This window comes from Salvelinus sp. IW2-2015, linkage group LG17 (assembly GCF_002910315.2).
Source record: "Salvelinus sp. IW2-2015 linkage group LG17, ASM291031v2, whole genome shotgun sequence".
NCBI classification, from domain to species: Eukaryota; Metazoa; Chordata; class Actinopteri; order Salmoniformes; family Salmonidae; genus Salvelinus; species Salvelinus sp. IW2-2015.
The window spans coordinates 31,544,466-31,570,456 of NC_036857.1; the positions used below are offsets into that span (position 1 = coordinate 31,544,466).

Here is a 25,991-nt window from a genome sequence, read left to right on the forward strand (position 1 = left end):
TGGTCATCTTTAAATGTTACTTCCTCACCATATTAGACAAGCATGCTCCGGTTCAAAAATGCAGAACCAAGAACAGATATAGCCCCTGTTCACTCAGACCTGACTGCCCTCGACCAGCACAAAAACATCCTGTGGCGAACTGCAATAGCATCGAAGAGCCCCGCAATATGGCAACTGTTCAGGGAAGTCAGGAACAATACACGCAGTCAGTCAGGAAAGCAAAAGGCCAGCTTTTTCAAGCAGAAATTTGATCCTGTAGCTTCTAACTTCCAAAAAGTTCTGGAGATACTGTAAAGTCCATGGAGAACAAGAGCACCTCCTCCCAGCTGCCCACTGCACTGAGGCTAGGTAACACGGTCACCACCGATAAATCCGTGATAATCGAAGACTTCAACAAGCATTTCTCAATGGCTGGCCATGCCTTCCTCCTGGCGACTCCAACCTTGGCCAACAGCCCCGTCCCTCCGCTGCTACTTCGCCCAAGCCTCCCCAGCTTCTCCTTTACCCAAATCCAGATAGCAGATGTTCTGAAAGAGCTGGAAAACCTGGACCCATACAAATCAGCTGGGCTTGACAATCTGGACCCCCTATTTCTGAAACTGTCCGCCGCCATTGTCGCACCCCTATCACCAGCCTGTTCAACCTCCCTTCGTATCATCTGAGATCCCCAAGATTGGAAAGCTGCCGCGGTCATCCCCTCTTCAAAGGGGGAGACACCCTGGACCCAAACTGTTACAGACCTATATCCATCCTGCCCTGCCTATCTAAGGTCTTCGAAAGCCAAGTCAACAAACAGATCACGAACCATCTCGAATCCACCGTACTTCTCTTGCTACCATGCTGCGATGCAATTTCCGGTTTCCGAGCCGGTCATGGGTGCACCTCAGCCACGCTCAAGGTACTAAACGAATCAAAACCGCCATCGATAAAAGACATTACTGTGCAGCCGTCTTCATCGACCTGGCAAGGCTTTCGACTCTGTCAATCACCATATTCTTATCGGCAGACTCAGTAGCCTCGGTTTTTCTAATGACTGCCTTGCCTGGTTCACCAACTACTTTGCAGACAGAGTTCAGTGTGTCCAAATCGGAGGGCATGTTGTCCGGTCCTCTGGCAGTCTCTATGGGGGTACCACAGGGTTCAATTCTCGGGCCGACTCTTTTCTCTGTATACATCAATGATGTTGCTCTTGCTGCGGGCGATTCCCTGATCCACCTCTACGCAGACGACCACCATTCTATATACTTCCGGCCCTTCCTTGGACACTGTACTATCTACCTCAAACGAGCTTCAATGCCATACAACACTCCTTCCGTGGCCTCCAACTGCTCTTAAACGCTAGTAAAACCAAATGCATGCTTTTCAACCGCTCGCTGCCTGCACCCGCACGCCCGACTAGCATCACCACCCTGGACGGTTCCGCCTAGAATATGTGGACATCTATAAGTACCTAGTGTGTCTGGCTAGACTGCAAACTCTCCTTCCAGACTCATATCAAACATCTCCAATCCAAAATCAAAGCAAGAATCGGCTTTCTATTCCGCAACAAAGCCTCCTTCACTCACGCCGCCAAACTTACCCTAGTAAAACTGACTATCTACCGATCCTCGACTTCGGCGATGTCATCTACAAAATAGCTTCCAATACTCTACTCAGCAAACTGGATGCAGTTTATCACAGTGCCATTCGTTTTGTTACTAAAGCACCTTATACGACCCACCACTGCGACCTGTATGCCCTAGTCGGCTGGCCCTCGCTACATGTTCGTCGTCAGACCCACTGGCTCCAGGTCATCTACAAGGCTATGCTAGGTAAAGTGCCGCCTTATCTCAGTTCACTGGTCACGATGGCTACACCCACTGCAACACGCGCTCCAGCAGGTGTATCTCACTGATCATCCCTAAAGCCAAAACCTCATTTGGACGCCTTTCCTTCCAGTTCTCTGCTGCCTGCGACTGGAACGAATTGCAAAAATCTCTGAAGTTGGAGACTTTTATCTCCCTCAACAACTTTAAAAATCTGCTATCCGAGCAGCTAACCGATCGCTGCAGCTGACATAGTCCATCTGTAAACTACCCACCCAATTTACCTACCTCACCCCCCATACTGCTTTTATTTATTTACTTTTCTGCTCTTTTGCACACCAGTATCTCTTCTTGCACATGATCATCTGATGATTTATCACTCCAGTGTTAATCTGCTAAATTGTAATTATTCGATTTATTGCCTACCTCATGCCTTTTGCACACATTGTTATAGATTCTCTTTGGTTTTTTTTCTACCATGTTATTGACTTGTTTATTGTTTACTCCATGTGTAACTCTGTGTTGTCTGTTCACACTGCTATGCTTTATCTTGGCCAGGTCYCAGTTGCAAATGAGAACTTGTTCTCAACTAGCCTACCTGGTTAAATAAAGGTGAAATAAAAAAAWWWAWAAAAAAATWAAAATTWACTTTATTGTAATCAATCAGAAACAAGCTCTGTGATGTAGTCATGTGTCTCATTACAGCACATTGTCTGCTGACACCACCCTGCTTAGCCTATAGCCACCTACTGTATGAGGTGGAGAGGTTTGAGGCCCAAACATTTTCTTAGAAATGCACACAAGCACACTAGCTATATCTGGCTCACACACACTCAAACACAAACATACTCCCACCCAAGGGGTCTGTCACTTCCCTCTGTACACAATGAGTTATACAAGCCTTTGCCCTTTCCTGTGGCCAAACAAACAGGCGTAACAGGGTTGGGGAGTGGAAATGCTAGGACATACTCTGGCCCGCAGTGTGCTTGGCCATTATGTAAGCATGACTGTGGTCCTCAACCCTACCTCAAATCTACCAGTGCTTCCTTCCACTTGCTCCGGAACATAGGTCTGGGTTCACGATCTGCAGACCATTGCACATGGGAAATTACATTGTGTGGGTGTGTGTGTGTGCATGCGTACGAGACAGCAAAGGTTGTAGTGTTGTCAAAGCAAATGTTTCTAATAAATGCTTTAAACCAGCATATTAGTTGTACTTTGTAGTGCTTTGTGTTTATATGAATCAGTGTGAACATGACCAACATGATTATGTGCACATGCTCCCTGGCTACCAACTGTGCCATTGTGTGAGTGACACCAAGATGGAGTGGGTTAGCAAGATAAATTATGCAACCTCTGGTTTTTCTCAGACCGTCCCACCAAGCGCCCCCAGAGAAGGTTGGGACTTGCATACCATACTCCCCTTGTCCTGGTATTTCTACTGTAATCATGTCTTCATGGGATGACAGGGCTCTCGTATCTGGCTTAGATGTGTTTTTCTCTCTCTCTTTATCTCTCCGTCTGTCTGAGGGAGCATTTCCTCTGGCCCATCTTCCCCGGCCTCGCCAGCCTCACCACTCCCTTCCCTCTTTCCTGGAGAAAAATACAAGAAGAAAAAAAACAGACGGCGGAAAGCGAGACTAAGCGGATAGCCTCAGAACGTGTAATGTGTATGTTTGACTGTCTGTTTTGGTTCGATCATGTTTCTCGTTGGAAAAATGGTCTGTTGTTCTGTTTCAGGTGACCACAGCATGCATCCCAGCTCCATCTGATCTGGTAAGTTGACCCTCTGTCTCTCACTCTTTAAATAGTCTTTAATTCCTTCACTTTATGATATAAACAACAASCTGTAACCATCCATAAATCTGCAGTGCTGTTGGAAAATGGCAGATGCCCCTCTTTTCCTTGGCTAGTAGAGTGGGCTTGGTTTGTTCTTGGATGAGAGTGTTGTCTAGAAGTCAGGTTGCTACAGTAAGTAGTATAGGTGGGCCTTCAGGAAGGAAGCCTGTTTGTTGAATCACCATATATCTCCCCTTGTTGCCTACAGCAGCGCAGAGGGACAGCTCCATCCCGACACGTTCAACACCTGGTGAGAAGACTTTTCCAGACACACTTTTCTCACTTCCCCTCCACAAATGAATGTTCATGCTGTTCTTCTCGTGAGTGTGAGAAATGGTTCTAATTGAATTTCTCTCTGTCTTCAGGGTTCCACAAAGTCTCTGACTTACACCAAACAGAGAACCATCCTCCCCAGGTAACACAGCTCCCTATGTATGATAACCTAATTCAAATCATTATTTAACATGTCTCTCTCTGGAGGAGGAGGAGAAGAAGGAAGAYGAGGATGATGAAAAGGAGGAGGTACTGGATGATTAAGAGGAGGATTTCACACTGACTCCTATCTCCTCCTCTTCATTCTCTTCTTCTCTTTCCCAGTCTCTCCATTTTTTATCACTCCTCCTTCATTCCCTCTTTTTATTCTTGTCATTCTACACCTCCTCTCATTATCCAACTACACTTCCTCCTGTTTTTCCTCTCGACCCCATTTTCAAATCAGGCTACACCACATGGGGTCGCGACCCCTAGTTTGGGAAACGCTGAGTTAATGTAAGGGAGGCTGCAAATGAAAGGTTTCAGTGTTTCTGTTTTAGAGCTCAATGGAGTAACACGACATCAATCTGTYGACCACCTCATAACCCCTTGCGTTTTTCCTCTGGTCAGGAGTTTCAGTGTGGACCGTGTGATGGAAAGAGTCATGGAGGGCCACTATGACTTTGACCTGACCTACATCACCGAGAGGATRATCTCCGTGTTCTTCCCCCCTCTGCTGGACGAGCAGCGCTACCGTCTCAACCTCAAGGAGGTGACCGCCATGCTCAGGTCCAAGCACCAGGACAAGTTCCTGGTGAGTACATTATATGCTGCCGCTGTCGACATGGGCTGGGTTCAAATATCTACGCTACTATCATACCACTCCAAATGAAGGATTGTGTTGGGCATGTATTATTAAGTGGTAGGCTGGTATGGATTTTGGAACGTAGCCATACACTCCGTGATGCTTTCATATGTGCTTTCATAGCCACCCAGAAAAGCAACCCAGAAAAAGGTAAAAAATAGCCCACATGAACATACGTAGCCTGAGAAACAAGGTTCATGAAATCGGATAACAAAGATGAGATAACATCAGATAACATTCATATACTGGCTATCTCAGAAACTCACTTAGATAATTCCTTTGATGATACAGTGATAGAAATACATGGTTATAACATCTATAAAAGAGACAGGAATGCCAATGGGGGAGGTGTTGCTTTATGTATTCAGAATCATATCATATTCCTTTTCTGAGCCGAGATCACTTTCTGAATCAAAATGGAGGCAGATTTTTTTTTTTTAACATGACTTAAAAGCCGTAAGCCTATGCAACATTAACCTATTAAAAACAGTACTGTAGCAATGAGGTTTGTGCAGTAGGCTCAATACATTATCACTGCATATTGGTTATTCTTGAATTGCCCTACCATTGTTGTTCTTCTCAGACTATTTAAAAAATAATATATGATCAGAATGTTAATACAGTGCATTCGGAAAGTATTCAGACCCCTTGACTTTTTCTACATTTTGTTACTTTACAGCCTTATTCTAAAATGGATTAAAATTTTTAAAAATCACTCATCAATCTACACACAATACCCCATAATGGCAAAGCAAAAACAGGTTAGACATTTTTGCAAATGTAAAGTCATAAGTTTACATACACTTAGGTTGGAGTCATTAAAACTTGTTTTTCAACCACTCCACAAATTTCTTGTTAACAAACTATAGTTCTGGCAAGTCMGTTAGGACATCTACTTTGTGCATGACACAAGTCATTTTTCCAACAATTGTTTACAGACAGATTATTTCACTGTATCACAATTCCAGGAGGTCAGAAGTTTACATACACTAAGTTGACTGTGCCTTTAAACAGCTTAGAAAATTCCTGAAAATTATGCCATGGCTTTAGAAGCTTCTGATAGGCTAATTGACATCATTTGAGTCAATTGGAGGTGTACCTGTGGATGTATTTCANATTGACATCATTTGAGTCAATTGGAGGTGTACCTGTGGATGTATTTCAAGGCCTACCTTCAAACTCAGTGCCTCTTTGCTTGACATCATGGAAAATCAAAAMAAATCAGCCAAGACCTCAGAAAAAATTGTAGACCTCCATAAGTCTGGTTCATCCTTGGGAGCAATTTCCAAACGCCTGAAGGTACCACATTCATCTGTACAAACAATAGTACGCAAGTATAAACACCATGGGACCACATGGGACCGCTTGGCATTCAGGACAAAGGGTTCAATCGTGGTTTCATCAGACCAGAGAATTTTATTTCTCATGGTCTGAGAGTCCTTCAGGTGCCTTTTGGCAATTGGGCTGTCATGTGGCTTTTACTGAGGAGTGGCCCTTCTCCTCCGATTGCTCAATTTGGCCGGGTGGCCAGCTCTAGAAAGAGTCTTGGTGTTTCCAAACTTCTTCCATTTAAGAATGATGGAGGCCACTGTGTTCTTGGGGACCTGCAATGCTGCAGAAATGTTTTGGTACCCTTCCCCAGATCTGTGCCTCGACAAAATCCTGTCTCTGAGCTTTGCGTACAATTCCTTCAACCTCATGGCTTGGTTTTTGCTCTGACATGAACTGTTTAACTGTGGGACCTCATATATACAGATGTGTGCCTTTCCAAATCATGTCCAATCAATTGAATTTACCAGAGGTGGACTCCAATAAAGTTGTAGAAACATCTCAAGGATGATCAATGGAAACAGGATGCACATGAGCTCAGTTTTGAGTCTCATAGCAAAGGGTCTGAATGCTTATGTAAATAAGGTATTTCTGTTTGTTTAAAAAAAAAAATGTTGCTAAAATGTATTAACCTGTTTTCACTTTGTCATTATGGGGTATTGTATCTAGATTGATGAGTGCACTGAATACTTTCTGAATGCACTGTATTTCAGACCAGTTTCTTGTTAATTACCCATTCTGACACTGACTGTAACTCCTTGCTAAGAGTTTCAGTGGGCTCACTAGCTGTAGGTGCTGATGTGTAGAGTGTGCAATCATCAACATACATAGTCATTTRASCTGGTGGCTTATCATTATTGATGGATGGCAATTGTTTTRCCACCTCTTCCACGCAAACTTGACCAAATTCAAAACAGCAGTTCTTCTCTTTCAATATTGTATATTCAATACACACAGAGATGGGCYGTATTTCTGTTACTTTTTAGTGTTTGTCATTTGTATTTCACTGGCCTAAACTACAGTCCAATGTATTTTCTAAATGCTAAATACTTTTCAACAGTCCTGATACAAATTATTTAGGGCCTTTTTSGAAAATAAATAGAAATTTAAACAACTTTCCTTTTTACATTTACATTGCATTTTAGTAATTTTACACAGATAGTTTCTTAACAGGTGAATGTTTGTCAACAATTTGCAAGAATAATTGTGCAAAAACTCAAAGTGCTGCATCTGGATTCACCTCCTTATACACATCAGACCAACATCTTCGAAAAACGTTCTTGAGAAAACATTTTGTATGATCTCTTATGAATAACTTTAGGCTCTGCCTTTGGTACTTTGGCTTTCCTTGTTATTGCCACAATCTTATGATCACTACAGCCAATGGGAACTGATATTGCTTTGGAGCAAAGTACTGCAGCATTAGCGAAGATATGACCAATACAAGAGGATGTCACAGATCCAACACTATTGGAATACACTAGTTGGCTGAGTGATAACATGGTTCATGTTACAGGCATTAGTCACAGTAAGAAGCTTCCTCTTGAGAGGACAACTAGATGATAACCAGTCAATGTTCAGGTCACCCAGAAAATACATTTCTCTCTTAGCATCAGAGACCTTGTCTAACATCACACACATATTCTCCTAGAGAGAGAGAGACTCATACACCAATTCATATTACTCGTATGACCAAAGAATGTGAAATACTCTGAACATTCATATCCAAGCATAACTGACCAAATAATGAAAGACAAGCAATGTCATTTTGAATTCTGTAGTGAGTGTGGAAAAGGTGAAGAAATGATTGCTGTCTATTAATAATGACAAACCACCTGGTACTGACGAGGATGGAAAATTAATGAGGATAGTAGCYTACTATATCTCCACTCCTATTTGCAATCTCTTCAATCTAAGCCMACAGGAAATGGTGTGCCCTCAGGCCTGGACGGAAGCAAAAGTCATTCCACTACCCAAGAATAGCAAAGCACCCTTTACTGATTCAAACAGCCGACCAATCAGCCTGCTACTGACTCTTAGTGAACTTTCGGAAAAAATGGTGTTTGACCAGATACAATGCTATTTCACAGTAAACAAATTAACAACAGACTTCCACCATGCTTATAGGGAAGAGCACTCAACATGTACAGCACTGACATAAATGACTGATGATTGGTTGAAACAAATTGATAATAAGAATATTGTGTTAGACTTCAGTGCAGCTTTTGACATTATCAATCATAGTCGGATGCTGAAAATACGTATGTGTTATGGCTTTACATCCTCTGCCATATCTTGGACCTGTCTAATAAAACACAGAGGGTTTTCTTTAATGGAATCCTTTCTAACCTAAACCAGGTAGAGTGTGGTATACCTCAAGGCAGCTGTCTTGGTCCTTTACTGTTTTCTAGCCTTGAGTAAAGCCCGTGTGTCTACTGTATGCATGCTGATGACTCAACGTTATACACATCAGCTACCACAGCAAGTGAAATCACTGCAACCCTTAACAAAGAGCTGCAGTCAGTTTTAGAATGAGTGGCTGGTAATAAGTTAGTCCTAAATATATCAAAAACTAAAAGCATTGTATTTGGGACAAATCACTCGCTAAACCGTAAACCTCATCTAAATACTGTTATTAAAAATGTGGCAATTGAACACGTTGAGGAGACTAAACTGCTTGGTTTAACCCTATACTGTAAACTGACAAGGTCAAAACATATTGATGCAACGGTTGCTAAGATGGGGAGAGGTCTGTCAGTGATAAAGCGCTGCTTTGCTTTCTTGGCATCACAATCAACCAAACAAGTCCTACAGGCCCTAGTTTTATCATACCTGGACTACTGCCCAGTTATATGGTCAAGTGCTGTAAAGAAGGACATAGGCTAATTACAGTTGGCCCAGAACAGAGCAGCACAGCTGGCCCTTAAATGTACARGGAGGGCTAATATCATGAACATGCATGTCAATCTCTCCTGGCTCAAAGTAGAGGCGAGATTGACTGCATCACTTCTTGTCTTCGTGAGAGGTATTGACGTATTGAAAGCACCGAACTGTCTGTTCAAACAGCTAACACAGCTCAGACACCCATACATACCCCACAAGACATGCCAACAGGGTTCTCTTCACAGTCCAGAACTGAGGCTGGGAAACGCTCAGTATTACATAGAGCCATGACTACATAGAACTCTCTTCCACATCAGGTAACTCAAGCTAACAGTAAATTAAAATAAAACAACACTTCACGGCACAACACAGTGTTGTTGTGTTGTTTTGTTCCTGTTTGGACCCCATGAAGAGTAGCGGATGCCTTGGCAGCAGCTAATGGGGACCTTAATAAAATGCTAAATACTAATATGTGCTTTTATATGTGTAGCTTGAGTACACACATCATTCATCTCAAATATGAATTTTGCTTTCAGCTCTTCAATCTCTCTGAACGGCGCCATGACATCACCAGCATGAATCCAAAGGTGTACATTTTTTTCATTTTCCGTATCAATTCTGTATCYGTTCCACTTTCTGTGACTTATTATAGTAACATAGTTTTTCTATCTTCCTCACTATTTTCCCATGACATCCAGGTTCATGACTTCGGCTGGCCTGACCTCCATGCCCCTCCCCTGGACAAGATCTGTGCCATGTGTAAGGCCATGGAGACCTGGCTGACCTCCGACCCCCAGCATGTGGTAGTCTTGCACTGCAAGGTCAGGGTTCGGCCTGCTTTTGACTGGGTTTTAAACGMCTGTTTTGTTGTTTTAGGGGCTTTTAAAGAAAACACAAAAAAACTGAATGCTGAGTTTACCCAGATGACTTGCATTCACTTTACAGAAGCTCTTTGATATATTGAAGGGCAATATGTAATCTCATCTTTGTATCTTTTCACTGTGAAGTGTTGAAATCGCTGTGAAGTTGGTGGTCAGAATGTTCTTATAAGGGTAGTCCTTATCTTTACAACAGTAATAATCAGTTTAATGCCTCAAGCCTTAGGCTAAAAACAGTTGGTACTTTATGTCCTGATGGCACGGATCTTCCTCTTCCAGGGCAACAAGGGCAAGACAGGAGTGATTATTGCAGCCTACATGCACTACAGCAAGATCTCTGCAGGGTAAGTGTCCTGTCCTGCATCCAAAGCCACAGTTTCCACACTGAGCATGGTTTAAGGCTGTAGTTATGGAAACTGGCTTGTTCTTTGGCTCAAGCCTGCTGCARTCATGTACTTCTGGCTCTTAGAGAGCCCATAATGGGAATGTTATGTAAATGTCGTATAATTCTCTCTATGAAGTATGTATTCTTCTTGTGCAGTGTGTCGGTTTCATTCTGCATTTCTGTGTTTGAGCAGGGCAGACCAGGCCCTTAGCACACTGGCCATGAGGAAGTTCTGTGAGGATAAAGTCTCGTCCTCCCTCCAACCGTCCCAAAACAGGTAAGGACTATCTACAGACATTTTGTCTGTATCACTAACCAACAAGCAAGCCCCATCTTTTTATTTTTTGTCTTAAGTGATGTAGGCTTACTAACCCCCACCCCCCCCTCTCAGGTATATCTACTACTTTGGGGGGCTCCTCTCTGGGGCGATCAAGATGAACAGCAACCCACTGTTCCTCCACCAGGTCCTCATCCCCACACTCCCTAACTTCCAGGGCGAAGGAGGTGAGGCCATGCGAGGGGCACTACGCATTTGTTCACCCTGACTGACATGCTCAGATAAGACCACTCATTCCCCAACCTCAGGGAGCTGAGTCGGTTTTGAGTCTATGTTTACAGTATACTGTGGTGTGCGTGTGTGTGTCTATGAGTGCATGTCTCTGCACAAGGCTCTGCGATATGGCCCTGTGAATGACAGCAGTGTTTTCACATGGTCAAGTTCACCCTCCACCCACACACTGGCGTGTTTATCTTTAATCGTATGACAAAGGACAGGGGGAGAGACAGTTAGCACATTCCACTGTGTAACGCTGAACACCGCCTCTCTTTATCGTTGCCCAGGTTACTTTCCCTTCCTGAAGATCTACCAGTCCATGCAGCTGGTCTARACCTCAGGGATATAGTGAGTCTGCATCACTTTATGTCCTACAGTATTATTAACCAACACAACTGACAGGAAAGCCATAGCTCTAACATACTGGACAGTATGTGCCTTTACTTTTCCTTGTCTGTGTGCGCCTATCTGTTTGTATTCATATGTTGTGTGTTGTCCACAGTGACTTGCAGGGTTCCGGGGGCCGAAGACTGTGTGTGACCATTGAGCCTGCATTGCTGCTGAAGGGAGACATCATGGTAAGTCTGAGTCAGACAGACAGTCTGACAGATTATTCCACTGTTTCTCAAGTTAAGTCACTGCCTTGCCAATGCCTGTTCAGAAAGTAGATTGATTCTCCTCTCCTCCATCTCATCTGTTGTTCTGCTCCCTTCCCACATCTCTGTCTCCCCTTGCAGGTGAAGTGTTACCACAGACGGGCCCAGAGTGCAGAGAGGGACACAGTGTTCAGACTGCAGTTCCACACCTGCACCATCCACGGGGCACAGCTGTGGTTCGGCAAGGGGGAGCTGGATGAGGCCTGTACTGGTATGGAGCGGGAGGGTCTGGGGAGAGGGCAGGGAAAGGCTCTTCTTGATACACGTATGGAAAGGSTTTATTATCAATACAAGGCCTTCTTGGCAGTAACGGTTAAGCCAGTGTGGAACAATAAAACTTGTTGGTTCATTGTGGTGGTTAAGAGAAGTGGAAATTACTATATTGAACCGATGTGTCAAAATGAATCCCTCAGGGTTCATTACTTAATTGTATAATGAACACACTAATTTCCTAATTCCCCTGTTTTTACTTTCTGTTAAATTACTTCCAGCTGAAAAGTTGTGGCCTGTATTGTAAAAGCACCAGGGGATTATGTGGAAGTAATTAGCCCAATTGAACCAACCAAGCCACTGTAAAGGAAAACATTKAAACGCACCTGATAGATGTGGTAATTTCTTTTCTCAGATGAACGATTTCCCTCGGATGCAACTGTAGAGTTTGTCTTTTCCTCTGGACCAGAGAAGATCAAAGGTTTGTTCTTACTATGTGTTTCGTCTTCAGCTCTCTCATTTCAGGAGAATTTACAATGTAACAGTACCAGTGAACACAATAGCAGTTTGTATTAATGTGCTTGTGCTTAATCATATGGCTAATCATATGCACTATCCCCTCAGGGCGTGAGTACCAGAGGAATGACCCTGCTGTCACAGTGGACTACAACACAGCTGACCCTGTGGTGCGCTGGGACTCCTATGAGAACTTCAACCAGCGCTACCAGGACAGTCTAGAAGGTACAGAAAGCCTCCCTGAATTTCTGGTGGGCTCTATCTCAATCATACAGCTTAAAGTAACTGCCCAGTGAAAATGTRACTTTCAAAAGTTAATATTTGATTAACTCATATCCAAATAATGTTGTTGACTCGTCCTATACACTTCAAAAACCCTGCCTCAAACTTGTATCTCAAGCCAGAGAGGGATAACTAGGCCCAAAATCTGTCTTTCACCACCATTTTTTTTTCACACCGAGCGAAAGGTCAATGAGTGTCAAATTTGGTCAAAATATTATTTAATGGCTTATTTGCTACGTGAGGTTTATTTGATTGAATAGAAGTTTTGTAATGCTTAGGTAGTTATGAGTGTACTGATATAAGTAGGGCACGTGACATCCCGGCAACTTRAATAAAAAAATTACTTCATATCAGAGTTGTGCTTGTTAAGGAAGGATGCTATGAAGGATGCTTGGGACGTCCCAATCCCTAAACCCTGACCTTAACTGGTACCTTAACCATTTTAAACGTCAACTTCAATGAGGGGTAGGGACATACCAAGGATCCCGGATAGCAAGGACTGTTGTGGTTGGTCACACACATGTATCTGCCCTCTCATTGGCTAGAATGGTCCCAACTTAACATTGCCTCCTCCTGACTGCCTTCCATTTTTTAAGACGTTTATTTTTATTGTTAGAGCGGCCAATSGAGTATCTGTATAATATAATGGAACATCTGTATGCAAACAGACCGTTTAAAAAATGCTTGCTATTTCCTCAAGGAACATCCCTGAGGAGGATGAGTTGGCCAATCAGCGGCCTACTTGTGTGAATATTTTTTATGACTGGGATACGGCCACACCATTTTGTTGTTGGGGTACACCCACCATTCCAACACAGCTGATCTTTAAGATACTTAATTTAAACAATTTGGAAATAAAACCATTTCACTCATATTGTAAATAATTATAGGTCATATTTCATAGAAATATGGAAACACTGGGCAATTACTTTATGGCTATACTGTCGATGCTGTACTCTGAAGGTACAGTATGTTAAATCTCTACTCTCTCTCAGACATAGCCCACACCAGGGGTCCAGTGGATGGCAGTCTGTACGCCCAGATAAAGAAACGTCGTTCAGGCCCAGGTTCAGGCTCTCTGACCTCCACCAATGGGAGTCCAGCAGGCACCAGTGAGGAGAGGCCGAGTCAGAACCAGCTCCTCTCCCCTAGCTCTGACTCGCTCAATCACTCCGGCCAKACTAGCCACTCCGGCCACTCTTCCCACTCTACGGCCCACCCAGAGCGTCCAGAAGAGCCCAGAAGGCCCCCGCCCCCCACTCGGCACGAGAGGGAGGAGCTGGAGCGCCTGCTGGGGGGCATCGAGGGGGAGAGGGACGACCGGGACAGMGAGAGGGAGACTGCCATCCTGGATGACGGGGACTCGTCCTCTCCCTCTGAGCGTACAGGTACCCTGAGGTTGGGCCGCTCCTGTTCCTGCCGGGTGGGCTACCGCTCCCAGCACTGTGCCAAGCCCGGTTGTGACCGACTCCACCTCATGCCCAACAGCTACTGCCTGGACAGAGCCCCGGGCACCAATGGTCATCCTGGGGCACCGCCCTCGGCTAACCCTGCCACCGTCCCCTCACATATGGACCTGTGCCAGCACTACAGCCCCCACCCTCACCCTCATCAGGCCCTGCCTCCCCCTGACCTGGTGTGGGACCGCCAGCAGGGCCCGCCACACTACCTGCACCGCTCCTGCTCTGAGGGACCCTCTCATCACCCCTCTCTGTGCCCKTATCCATCCCAGGAGCTGACCCCTCACCCCCACACCCTTCCTCCCGGGCGCCTGCTCTGTAGAAGTGATGACTATGGTCCGTACCATCACCCTCCCTCACACACCCATCACCACCCTCACCACACCAAGTCCTCCGGCCCCTACCACGACATGCTGCTGCTGGAAGGTCTGCCGCCCCCTGGCTGCCCCTGCCGGGACTGCCTCATCAGGAGGGAGGACTCAGCCTTCCGCGGCCTGCGGCTGGAGCGAGGAGAGAGCTTCCACTGGGACAGAGAGGCAGAGCTGCAGCATCGTGAAGCAGGGCTGAGGAGGGGGAGGGAGTCTGAGCTGCCCAGAGGGGTAGAGATGCACTGGGAGAGGGAGGCAGTGGGACTGAGAAGAGGCAGGGAGATGTCACTGCATTGGGACAGGGAGGCAGAGCTCCAATGGGAGAGGGAGAGAGAGGCAGACTATTGGCACAGGAGGGCCACAGTTTCTTCCTATGGGCCCCAGGGACACGAGCTCCCTGCCTTCACTTTTGACCCCCTGCCGTCAGGCCACCCTGCGTACCCAGAGCCGTCTCGCTCCCACGCCCACTCCCACCTGGATCTGAAGTACAGCAGCAGCAGCAGTGGCTACCAGACCCCCCACCAGGCCTACCCCTGCTCCCCCTACCATCCTTCCCCCTCTGAAAGCAGGGGCTATGCCTCAGGCTACCAGTCTGAGTCGACCTCCCCTCTGCCCCCTCCCTCCACCCTGTCAGGCCCCTGCAGCCACACCACAGGGCCAGCAGACCACCACCCTGAAGCCCACCCTCAGCAGTACCTCTCCGACAGCCAGACAGGTGAGACAACCTRGACTGACAACATTTTAGAAAATAATTTCATGAAATTACATTTAAACCAATGTAGGAAATACTTTGTCAATTGTCAGTTCGGTGTCACATAAAATAATTCCCTCTTTTCTCTGTCTTCCATAAGATGGAAGGGGGATGAGTGAGAATGTGGGTTGGAGAGACCACATCTCCCAGGGTTCCTTCAAGAGGATGCATCAAGATGCCCATGTCCCGTGTTCCACGCCTTATGACCGCTCTGGGCCACCCACTCCTGTTCATACCAGCAGCCCTCTGCGCACACAAGAAAGGTATTGTCTTCTTTTTAACATCTGCATGTCACATATCAGTCGTGTGTGTCGATTGAAAACATTCTCCAGAACTTTGGCAACTACTAAGTATTTTTTTACTTCCCACTTTGGGCTGGATGTGTCAATGTGCAGTTCATACATGCATAATCTATACTGTCTTACCTCAATTAGCCACGAAATCCCTAATTTGAAAMCAACTGTTTTTCTCAAAGCTCTGCTGCCCCATTTTCCCTACATTTTCCCCCACGTGGGCCAGCCCCCTAGCAATTCGAGTTCTAGCCAAGGAGCTTTAGCCCCTTGCAATTTGAGTGATAGCTAGCAAGATGCACACACAGAAGAGCGAGCAATGACGTGGTGCACATATCTGCACATATGTGACGTAGTAGCAATTTTCGGGGACCACTTTTGGCTTATAAGCGCTACTTTCAGAACTACTGGCTAAATAAACTCAGCAAAAAAGAAACATACTCTCACTGTCAACTGCGTTTATTTTCAGCAAACTTAACATGTGTAAATATTTGTATGAACGTTACAAGATTCAACAACTGAGACATAAACTGAACAAGTTCCACAGACATGTGACTAACAGAAATGGAATAATGTGTCACTGAACAAAGGTGGGGTCAAAATCAAAAGTAACAGTCAGTATCTGGTGTGTCCACCAGCTGCATTAAGTACTGCAGTGCATCTCCTCCTCATGGACTGCACCAGATTTGCAGTTCTTGCTGTGAGATGTTAACCCACTCTTCCACCAAGGCACCTGCAAGTCCCGGACATTTCTGGGGGAATGGTCCTAGCCCTCACCCTCCGATCCAACAGGTCCCAGACGTGCTCAATGGGATTGAGATCCGGGCTCTCTGCTGGCCATGGCAGAACACTGACATTCCTGTCTTCCAGGAAATCACGAACAGAACGAGCAGTATGGCTGGTGGCATTGTCATGCTGGAGGGTCATGTCAGGATGAGCCTGCAGGAAGGGTGCCACATGAGGGAGGAGGATGTCTTCCCTGTAACCGCACACGTTGAGATTGCCTGCAATGACAACAAGCTCAGTCCGATGATGCTGTGACACACCGCCCCAGACCATGACGGACCCTCCACCTCCAAATCGATCCTGCTCCAGAGTACAGGCCTCGGTGTAACGCTCATTCCTTCGACGATAAACGCGAATCCGACCATCACCCCTGGTGAGACAAAACTGCGACTGGCCAGTGAAGAGCACTTTTTGCCAGTCCTGTCTGGTCCAGCGACAGTGGGTTTGTGCCCATAGGCGACGTTGTTGCCGGTGATGTCTGGTGAGGACCTGCCTTACAACATGCCTACAAGCACTCAGTCCTGCTTCTCTCAGCCTATTGCAGACAGTCTGAGCACTGATGGAGGGATTGTGCGTTCCTGGTGTAACACGGGCAGTTGTTGTTGCCATCCTGTACCTGTCCCGCAGGTGTGATGTTCGGATGTACCGATCCTGTGCAGGTGTTGTTACACGTGGTCTGCCACTGCGAGGACAATCAGCTGTATGTCCTGTCTCCCTGTAGCGCTGTCTTAGGCGTCTCACTTAGGCGTCTCCTGAAAAAGGGACGTTTCTTTTTTTGCTGAGTTTAGGATACAGAAGTACCAGACAATTTCCTTAAATAAACATTTCAAAATGTAATGTAAGAATATATTGCATATCTCTTTTAATATGACTTTCTATTTTTTTAGGCCCAGTCTAGGTGTACAAGAGGATGAAGTTCGATCGACTGACATAGTCAACAGTGACTTTGAATCTGCCCAGTCTCAGGATAGGCACGATAGTACTGCTGCTCAAGTGTCTCAGCCCAACCAGCAACACATCCCTGACCCCTCACAGTCTTCATCCGTGACATCCACACCTTCCCCCACCCAACTCAACAGCCACTGCACCACACCGACACATCCACCCTCACCCAACCAGCCCCAGAACCACTGTACCACACTCTCACCTACAACCAGCCAACACAGCAACCACTGCCTCTCCGTATCACCCACTCAGACCCCCCCTGAGAAAGTTAGCCCACCTGGTCCAGAGACCACCCTTCCTACAGAGACTGCTGCACCGCCTCCTCTTGCCCAGCACCAGCCACCCAACCCCAACTCTGCACCTGGCACAACGGGACCCTGCCCAGCTCAGGGCCAGCTGAATGGAGCATGTCCACCCAGGGAGMTGACCCCAGAGGTCCCTAAATCCATCTCGACCCCCACTTCGGCTCCTTCCTCCCCCCAGCCTCCCATCAGCAGTCTGGAGGGCTCCCCCTCCTCAGAACCTCCTGTGCCTGGCTTCGCCACCCTGTGCCGGAGGCTGATGCTGGGCACTGAGCCCCCAGGACCCCTGCAGCATTACCCTGGCATGGAGGGCAGTGCCAGTGGGCACTCTTCAGCCCCTGAGGGACATGACACTCCCACCTTCCCCACCTCTGCCACCGGCTGCTGTGCCCAATCTGCCCCTCATGTGCCATACTCGGGCTACACTGCTGTCACCATCCACCAGCCCCCACTCCCAGAGAAACGGCGGCAGTCTGCCCAGCCAGGATCACCTAACGGCGGGGTGGGTACCCTGAGGCCCTCCCTCTCACAGCACCATGTCACCTTCTCTCCAATGGTGGGGGAGATGGCACCCCCTGCAGGCCAAGGAGAAGGAATTCTATCAGTGGAAGGAGAGATGGCAGGCAGAGTCAGTGTTAAATTTGTCCAGGACAGCTCACGCTTCTGGTACAAGCCTGGCATCTCCAGGGACCAAGGTAACTTAAGTTACTTTTTAACTCATCATAAAGAAAGCTGTTTGACTGTTATGCAATATGCATGAAACTTTTTTTTATGTCTATTTTCTGTTTGCCTGTAGCCATAGCTGCGCTGAAGGAGAGAGAACCAGGGGCGTTTCTTATCCGGGACAGCAACTCCTTCCAGGGTGCCTATGGCCTGGCACTGAAGGTGGCCATCCCGCCCGCTAACGTCAACAACCACAGCAGCAAAGGTATGACTCAACAACTGCCCGAGCCTTTTGCCTTCATCTCAACACCCTACATTTCCTCGACACAAAGCACTTCATGTTCAGCTAGCTAATAGTGTTCTTCATGTTCTCTCCCTAACACACACATGGTAGCCAATCCATTAGAGCAGCTGGTGCGACACTTCCTGATTGAGCCGGGCCCCCGTGGAGTGAAGATCAAAGGGTGTCAGAATGAGCCCCATTTTGGTGAGATGTTCATTAAGAATAGTATACTCTCAGTTTTGGGCTATATTGTTTTAGTTTGTTCAGTATTCAGCTATTTAGGCATTCAGTCATTATGTTCCATAGTTGTTGTTCCCAATGGATSATTTAGTCTAAGYGCTCTATTCAGTCCGTATCGCGGAAGMTCAGCATTWCAGCGAGATTGAAATTTAAAGGCAATGTTCCCACGTTAGGGGACACTGCATTCACAGTAAACGCTGCATATGTCGGCTCAATCAAAAATGACCTTTACATTTCTATCGTGCAATCGGTAACAATTCAGCGATACAGATTGAATAGAGCCCTAAATGTCTGTGTTCCACAGGGAGTTTGTCTGCATTGGTGTACCAGCACTCCATCACCCCCATTTCCCTACCCTGTTCCCTGCGGATCCCAGAAAAAGGTCTGCAGTCACTCACATTATGGCCTATTATTAGCTAGCCGGCTGGAGTCATTTTAATGGGAACCAGTCCCCACCGAAGTAAACATAAGCTATTTGATAACCATTGATGCTAAGTACCCACAATCTAATCCCTAGACAATTTGTGTAATAATAGTACATAGACATTTTTTGTTTGTAGCACTTTCACTGATACATAATGCATAGAATTATAACCTTCTGGCAAGGTTGAAATATTTCCAGCAATTTCCTCCAGATGGAGACAGAGTATAGATATTGATTCATATACCTTTATCTAATTTGTACATCCCTGTGTTGCAGATCCCATTGGAGAAATGCAGGCGCTGCAGTCGACTGCCAGTAACATGAGCACTGCTGCAGACCTGCTGAAACAGGGTGCAGGTGAGTTCCCTAGCCTAGTCAGTTATCACAATGTTCAATTACAAATGGCTGCATTCCTGCTGTTGTGTGTGACATATGAACTCCATGGTGCTTTATAATGTAATACATCTTATTTTCCACAGTATATAGGGCGTAAAATATGTTGTAGTCCATGCAACTGATAATGATGGAGCAAGTCACATGTTTTATACATTTGTGTAATACGTATACCAGTTTTTCTCATATTCAACAGTGACCTGCCAATTGCTAATGAAAATGCTTTTAAGCCTACCTCCACTTGTAAATTAAATCCATTCGTCTATCCTTCTGGATGAATGGAAAATTGTTTGCGGTGCATAATATCCATTTTGTCAGGTTATTGTTTTTGTTAGCTTCGTTGACGTTAGCTGACACTCAGGGGATGCCAGGACCAAACTTTGTAGACGCCCCAAATAAGCACTGTTTATCWTTTRTTTTWAAGGCAATACGCATGTGCAAACTATGAAATCCACTCAATTAAATGAATGAAGCTAGCAAAGCCCTATGCCTGAAACGTCCATCAACAGTTACTGGAGTGCATTTCAGTTAACGGGAAGGAAGGCACTGCATACGACGATCGTGATGCATACCCTGGCGACTCGAGGTTTTGATGCAGTTTTAGTACATTTTGGGATTTGAGAGAAATAATTTTTTGTTTGTTTGAGAAAACAAATATTAGATAACTAAAACAATACTTAAATATAATTGTCTTTTTAATTTGACTTTCATAACAGCTATTTTGATTAAATTGTCATTACAGAGTAAGCACTGCCTACCCTGACTGCACATCACTGACACACACACACAGATGGTGTGTTTGAGCAGTAATGCTAACAAAGCCCACAGTAAATTTGGTCGGTGAGTGAAGGCGGGGGAGGTGCATCTGCGACAGTCAAAAGTTGGGACACTGTGGGGGTTTTCCAGCAGCAAGGCTCAGGTCAATATGGCAGTGTCAACATAGCTGCTATTGTTTATAAAAGGTTTTCTTTACAAAATGTTGAAATAAACTTATGTACCCCCATATCACACTCACAAACTGAAAACATAACATGTGTACAATTAACTTGTTAGATGTTAAATATCACTGATTTTTATTCCCTGTAGCTTTAGAATCATGGCAAAGGTGGTTCCTAGTTCAGTCACCTTAACGTGGGTCAACCAAAAACACCCTAATGATTGCTTAACTCAAATCAAATTTATAAAGCCCTTTTTACATCAGTAGATGTCACAAGTGGTTATACAGAAACCCAGCCTAAAACCCTAAACAGCAAGCAATGCTGATTTAGAAGCACAAATGAAGAAGCAAAATTATTTTATTCATTTTTTTTTTTTACATTTGTAAAGTTCATGCAATCGATATGTAGGCACATGTCGAACAATTTTTATCCCATAATGCAACACTTTGAAAGGCGGTGACCGACTAGACAAAATGTATCTGCTTGAACGCGCCCAGCATTAAGTAGTGTTGTGGTAATTTCAGTTCTTGAGGACAGTGAGCAGATGATTGCGGAAGAGTGTGCACATACACGTGCGTGCGCCTCTACATCGGTGTGGCCTGTGTCTGGCCCTGTGATGTCACCAGCTGCAGCAGAGTTCCGGAGGCTGGTCGGTTCTCTCCTGTCGACCAGCCGTAGAACATTCTGGAACAACACAATTGAACATTCCATAGATCACAGCACAGTAGAACACAARACAGTAAAACATTCTAAAACATCACATCAGACAGCACTGAATCACAACACGTTATTATATCACAGTACTGTGTTAAAGCAGTGCTTCTTAATCCTGGTGCTAGGGATCCAATGGGGTGCACATTTTAGCTTTTGCCCTAGCACTGCACACATCTGATTCCATTATTCAAAGGTTTGATGATAAATTGATTAGTGTAATCAGGTGTCTAGTGCTAGGTCTCCTGGACCAGGATAGAGAAACTGTTACAGCATGGCTCTTGCAGCATCAGGGGTTTGGGTTCGATTCCTGCTGAGACCACCCATATGGAAATGTAAGCCGGCATAGCTAAATACTGTATATTACATCATTATATTATATTTTGTGTGGTGTGTGTGTGTGTGTGTGTGTATGGACAGCACTGTCGCACACTCACTCTGCCACATATTCCAGTGGTGTCCAGGAAGTGACATCAGCGTCAGGCATGAACTTCCTGTTCATAGGCGTATCCAAGGTAATGCTGTCAGAGTGCAAAAGATGATTACAGACTGGTGTGAATGTGTGCCCGTTCGTCTGTGTGGGTGTGTCTGTCTGTCTTACGGTAGTATAGCGACAGCAGCAGCTTGTGGAGGGAGGCCACTGTTGGTTCCCGCTAGAGACTGACACAGCTGGTGGACCGCTGCCTTCGCCATACCATAACCCAACATACCTACACACACACGCAAGAGGGAGAGAACAATATATGGAATCTACTGCTCACATTCTTAATGGATGCCAATCATAAAAGCCAGGCAGTGAGGGGTGGCAACGCAGATGCAAAATAGGGAGCGGAACAGAATGGATGGGTGGGAAAACCAGAGACAGCTCTGTGATGGAGAGAGAAGGGATATTTGTTAATTGATTTTTGAGTGTGTGTACCTGGGGTTCCGGTCAGGGCAGCCTGGGCTCCAGACAGTYTGAGCAGCCCCCCTTCTCTCAGGTGTCTGGTTGCTAGGTGACTGGAAATGGTAGACGTCCACACACTCTGCTTCCACATCAGATCACTGTTCTTATAGAGAGCTACACACACACACACACACACATACAATCATTGTCTTATACAGGGCTGAAGAGAGGGAAAGAGAGATCAGTGGTTGTCCGTGTGTCTGTCTGTGTCGAGCCCTGACCTTTAGCCTTGGCGCTGCCTCCGGCCCATCCTCCCGCCACACACAGGATGGCATCCACCTTCTGGTCGCCTAGCAACGACAACACATCCGCTGTCACCTAGGCAACACACACACACTCCATGATCAACATGGGCATACATACATCAACATGGGCATACATACAGCATATAACAGACACAGCCTGGCTTAATGTCCTCTTCTCCCTCATCTCCTTCCCTCTGTGGTGTTGAAGGAAATAGCTGAGGGAAAGAGACGAGACAAGGAGAGGAGAGGAGGAGCGGGGAGGGTCTCACCTGTTCTGCCTGGTCAGTAAAGGAGTCGGTTGGTTTGACTAGGATGTTGACGCTTGCCTCCTCATTGGCATTGATGTCAATACACGCCACCCACTGGAGAAACACACACAGTACTGTAGGCAGGGCTGCAATTTGAGTGTGGCTTCAGCTCTATATATTCTATTTATTTAACCTTAGTTCGGTTAAAAGATCTTTGAGGTTAGAGAGCTCTTTAGCGAGGGGTACCTGGCCAGTTAAGACAGTTCCTAATTCTACTGGCACCAACGTTACACCTTAAACCTGGGGGTGTATTAATTCCGCCGATTTTGTTTCAAAACGTTTCTTAAACGGAAGCAAACAGAACAAAACGGGGAGCGACTTACCTGAATTTGTCCAATAGAAACTCTCGTTTTAGTCGGTGTATCTTAGTGCACACAAAGTAGTAAACCGTTGCAAAACGTTTGGCAACGAAAACGACCGTTTCAATTAGACAAATTCYGGCTCCGTTTGCTTTTGTTTGGTTCCGTTTGTTCCTAGTGAATACACCTTACAAGAGCTACCATAATAACAACACTAGAAGTCTGACAGTCGGCATCAGWTATATTTCTATACTGTTCATATACCTGACGTTGTTGAAGCTAATATCGTTCATTGTAGCTTTACAAAGAAGAACAACAGTTTGTCTGTCTGTCAATTCTCACCCAGTTTTTAGACTTGAAGTATTGGACACAAGTGGCCCCTAGTGCTCCTTTCCCGCCGTAGATGATGACTTTTCGTGCCTCTCCCGCCGCCATACCTATAGCTTTGTCTGGTACGTTAACTAATGTCTGTCCGCGGACAGAAGGGGCTGTTGTAGGTTCTAGAACTAGACTGTAAACTCCTCCGTTCAGACTTTGCTATTCCACCTGGTCGTCACTAGTTACCYCAGCCACAAAGTCATAATTATGGCTAAACCCCTCCTATTTCTACAATTTATCTTCTTAAAATCAGATTTTAAACTCACCCTTAACCCTAACCACACTGTTAACATTATGCGTAACCTTAAATTTAGACAACAACAAAAACATTTTTTCATTAATGTTTCCGATTATAGGCATTTTTGACTTTCTGGCTGTGGTAACTAGTGACTACCCTTCCACCTCAATGATCAGTTCACCCGGAACTAGTTACTAACGAAATACCGCCCCAGAGCCCGGAGGACCAATAGAAATTCTCCAAAGCGAAATCTGACCAATCACTAAAAGAGTGAGRTTTTTTTTTTTTTTTAAGTTTATAAAWTMTTTATTGACATTACATGAATATACAGWKTTGATCATACATGCAAGTTACATTGATGGCCAGGTAGAACATACCTACTTTAGGTCAATGCATTTAATTACCAGGAAATTACCACACAANTGATCATACATGCAAGTTACATTGATGGCCAGGTAGAACATACCTACTTTAGGTCAATGCATTTAATTACCAGGAAATTACCACACAAGCTATACACTTCCCAACACTAACATTTCTCCCACAATCGTTAAGACTTAACTAAGAAATAAAAATCCCATAAATCATACATTCTGTACAGTACAAGCAGCACATAGCGCCAGCAGGCATCTCATAGGGTGAGTTGTTTTGCAAGGTCCTTGATCAGCGAAGACTTCAGCTGTGAAATAGTGGCAATTCTCATCTGCTTCTGACTAGAGTACTTGTTCTTAAGCATAAGAAGAGTGTGAGCTCGTTTGCCCAGCAGGGGGAGTTGGGACGTCACAGTACTAACTTTCCGTGTTGAACTTAACTGTTCTGATACCGTACTAAAAAAACAGAACAGAGCACACTGGAATTAATGAATCACTGTGATGTGAGCTGATATAATTCCTATGTGATGCATAATGCATTAGCTGCTATTGATACAGTACTATGTAATGCCGAATTTGAAAAACTTGCCTAGTTAAATAAAGGTTAAATAAATACAAATGTCGAATTTGAAACTAAATCATTCTCTCACAGTTCCCTTCCTGATTGTTCTGACTTTTTCCTGTCCCACCCCTCTCCCYTCCAGCCTGCAACGTGCTCTACCTGAATTCTGTGGAGACTGAGTCACTGACTGGACCACAGGCCATCTCCAAGGCAAACGGAGCCACGCTGGCACGAAACCCCCAGCCAGCGGCCACAGTGGTCCACTTTAAAGTTTCTTCACAGGGCATCACACTGACTGACAGCCAGCGCAGGTAACATTACCACTGACAAAATCATATGGTCTAAATGTCACCCACATAAGTCATTAGTGATTAGGAAAGAAAGCAGGAAGAAAGGTTGTATGGATGTATTGTGGTAGATTAGTACATATGATCGTGATATCAATGGTCACACTAAATGGTCTTTCTGTCGGTCTGTCTATAGGGTGTTCTTCAGGAGACACTACCCAGTCAACAGTGTGACTTTCAGCAGTATCGACCCCCAGGACAGGAGGTGGGCACTGGAGTAGCACACTAACACAAACCATTCACAAACAATTTAAATGTTATTCAACCATGACGTATAACATGAATTACATGAAGACTGTGCCCTTATGCAATCTAATACACCTCGACCACACTGTTTATAAACCATCTCAGCTAACCATCTAAACAAGAGAAAACATTGAGGCATTTCCATTCTGTCATCACCATATTTCATTCATCCATTGCTGTAAACCTGCGCATGGATCTGTGTGTGTGAGCTTGAAATATGTGTTTCTGTGTGTGTGTGTGTGTGTGTGTGTGTGTGTGTGTGCTTGTGTGTGTGTGTGTGTGTGTGTGTTGTGTGTGTGTGTGTGTGTGTGTGTGTGTGTGTGCATGTGTGTGGGAGAGAGAATGTGATGTGTTTATGCCTGGGCAATGCAGGGCCGTGGCTGTGACTGCACCTGTACCCATGCCTGTGCTTGTTTGAGAGCTCTGTCTGTCAGTGTGGGTCTTGAGTCCGGTCTGTCTTTCTCTTTGCTTCAGGTGGACTAACTCAGACAGAACAACATCTAAGTAAGTGCTCTATGTGTGTTTGTGCATATGTTTGTTTGGGAGTGTGATGTGTTTGTATGTGTATTGATCGGTGTGACACGATGTTTGATTACCTGCATGGCATCATATTGCTTTTGTGCCTTTGCCATCATCCCAGTAAATACAGTATCTGTTGACCACGGTCACAAATTCATGTTCACAAATATTCATGCTCACAGCTTCTGTTTTATGCCAGTTCATAGGCATTATGTACATTTGTGTAGTTCGATGATTATTTATTTTTTATCGTATATTAGCTTAGGAGATATTATCATAGCCTGATCCACCATCCTGACCGCTACGCACTTCACTGAATCCGAGTAGCGGAACATAATGTACTGTAAGCTCGCGAGATCAGGATAATCAGATGAGGCTAATATTATCCTTCCAGGTTCTACCTTCTACTACGGTAACTTTGTTTGGTTACCTGGCCCATATCTTAGTCTCAGCCTGTTCCCGTCTAAAGAGTTAGGCCTAGATTCGATTCAATCAGATCAAGCAATAACCTGCGATAGCAGACAC

General features: G+C 45.2%; 2 protein-coding genes across 4 annotated transcripts in view; one reads left to right on the forward strand and one right to left on the reverse strand.

The window, feature by feature from the left end:
* Positions 1 to 25,991, forward strand: part of tns2a (tensin 2a) — a 51,526-nt gene that overhangs the window by 23,024 nt on the left and 2,511 nt on the right. For 2 of the 3 annotated variants that reach the window (XM_024006086.2, XM_024006088.2), the window contains 24 exon segments: positions 3,546 to 3,581; positions 3,853 to 3,894; positions 4,010 to 4,059; positions 4,527 to 4,710; positions 9,510 to 9,560; positions 9,672 to 9,794; positions 10,131 to 10,195; positions 10,430 to 10,513; positions 10,628 to 10,740; positions 11,077 to 11,137; positions 11,292 to 11,367; positions 11,527 to 11,656; positions 12,071 to 12,136; positions 12,280 to 12,396; positions 13,449 to 14,996; positions 15,133 to 15,295; positions 16,996 to 18,050; positions 18,152 to 18,283; positions 18,413 to 18,505; positions 18,846 to 18,923; positions 19,242 to 19,322; positions 24,497 to 24,665; positions 24,838 to 24,906; positions 25,422 to 25,451. In XM_024006086.2, coding sequence (XP_023861854.1) covers positions 3,546 to 3,581; positions 3,853 to 3,894; positions 4,010 to 4,059; positions 4,527 to 4,710; positions 9,510 to 9,560; positions 9,672 to 9,794; positions 10,131 to 10,195; positions 10,430 to 10,513; positions 10,628 to 10,740; positions 11,077 to 11,137; positions 11,292 to 11,367; positions 11,527 to 11,656; positions 12,071 to 12,136; positions 12,280 to 12,396; positions 13,449 to 14,996; positions 15,133 to 15,295; positions 16,996 to 18,050; positions 18,152 to 18,283; positions 18,413 to 18,505; positions 18,846 to 18,923; positions 19,242 to 19,322; positions 24,497 to 24,665; positions 24,838 to 24,906; positions 25,422 to 25,451 — 4,616 coding nt within the window. 3 annotated transcript variants of the gene reach the window in all.
* On the reverse strand, positions 20,636 to 23,581 carry LOC111976925 (dihydropteridine reductase). The gene is made up of 7 exons (XM_024006089.2): positions 23,148 to 23,581; positions 22,468 to 22,560; positions 22,175 to 22,271; positions 21,927 to 22,067; positions 21,609 to 21,717; positions 21,445 to 21,528; positions 20,636 to 20,980 (listed from the first exon to the last, which is right to left on the reverse strand). Exons 1-7 carry the CDS (start codon positions 23,238 to 23,240, stop codon positions 20,881 to 20,883), a joined length of 717 nt encoding a protein of 238 aa, XP_023861857.1. The 5' UTR covers positions 23,241 to 23,581; the 3' UTR covers positions 20,636 to 20,880.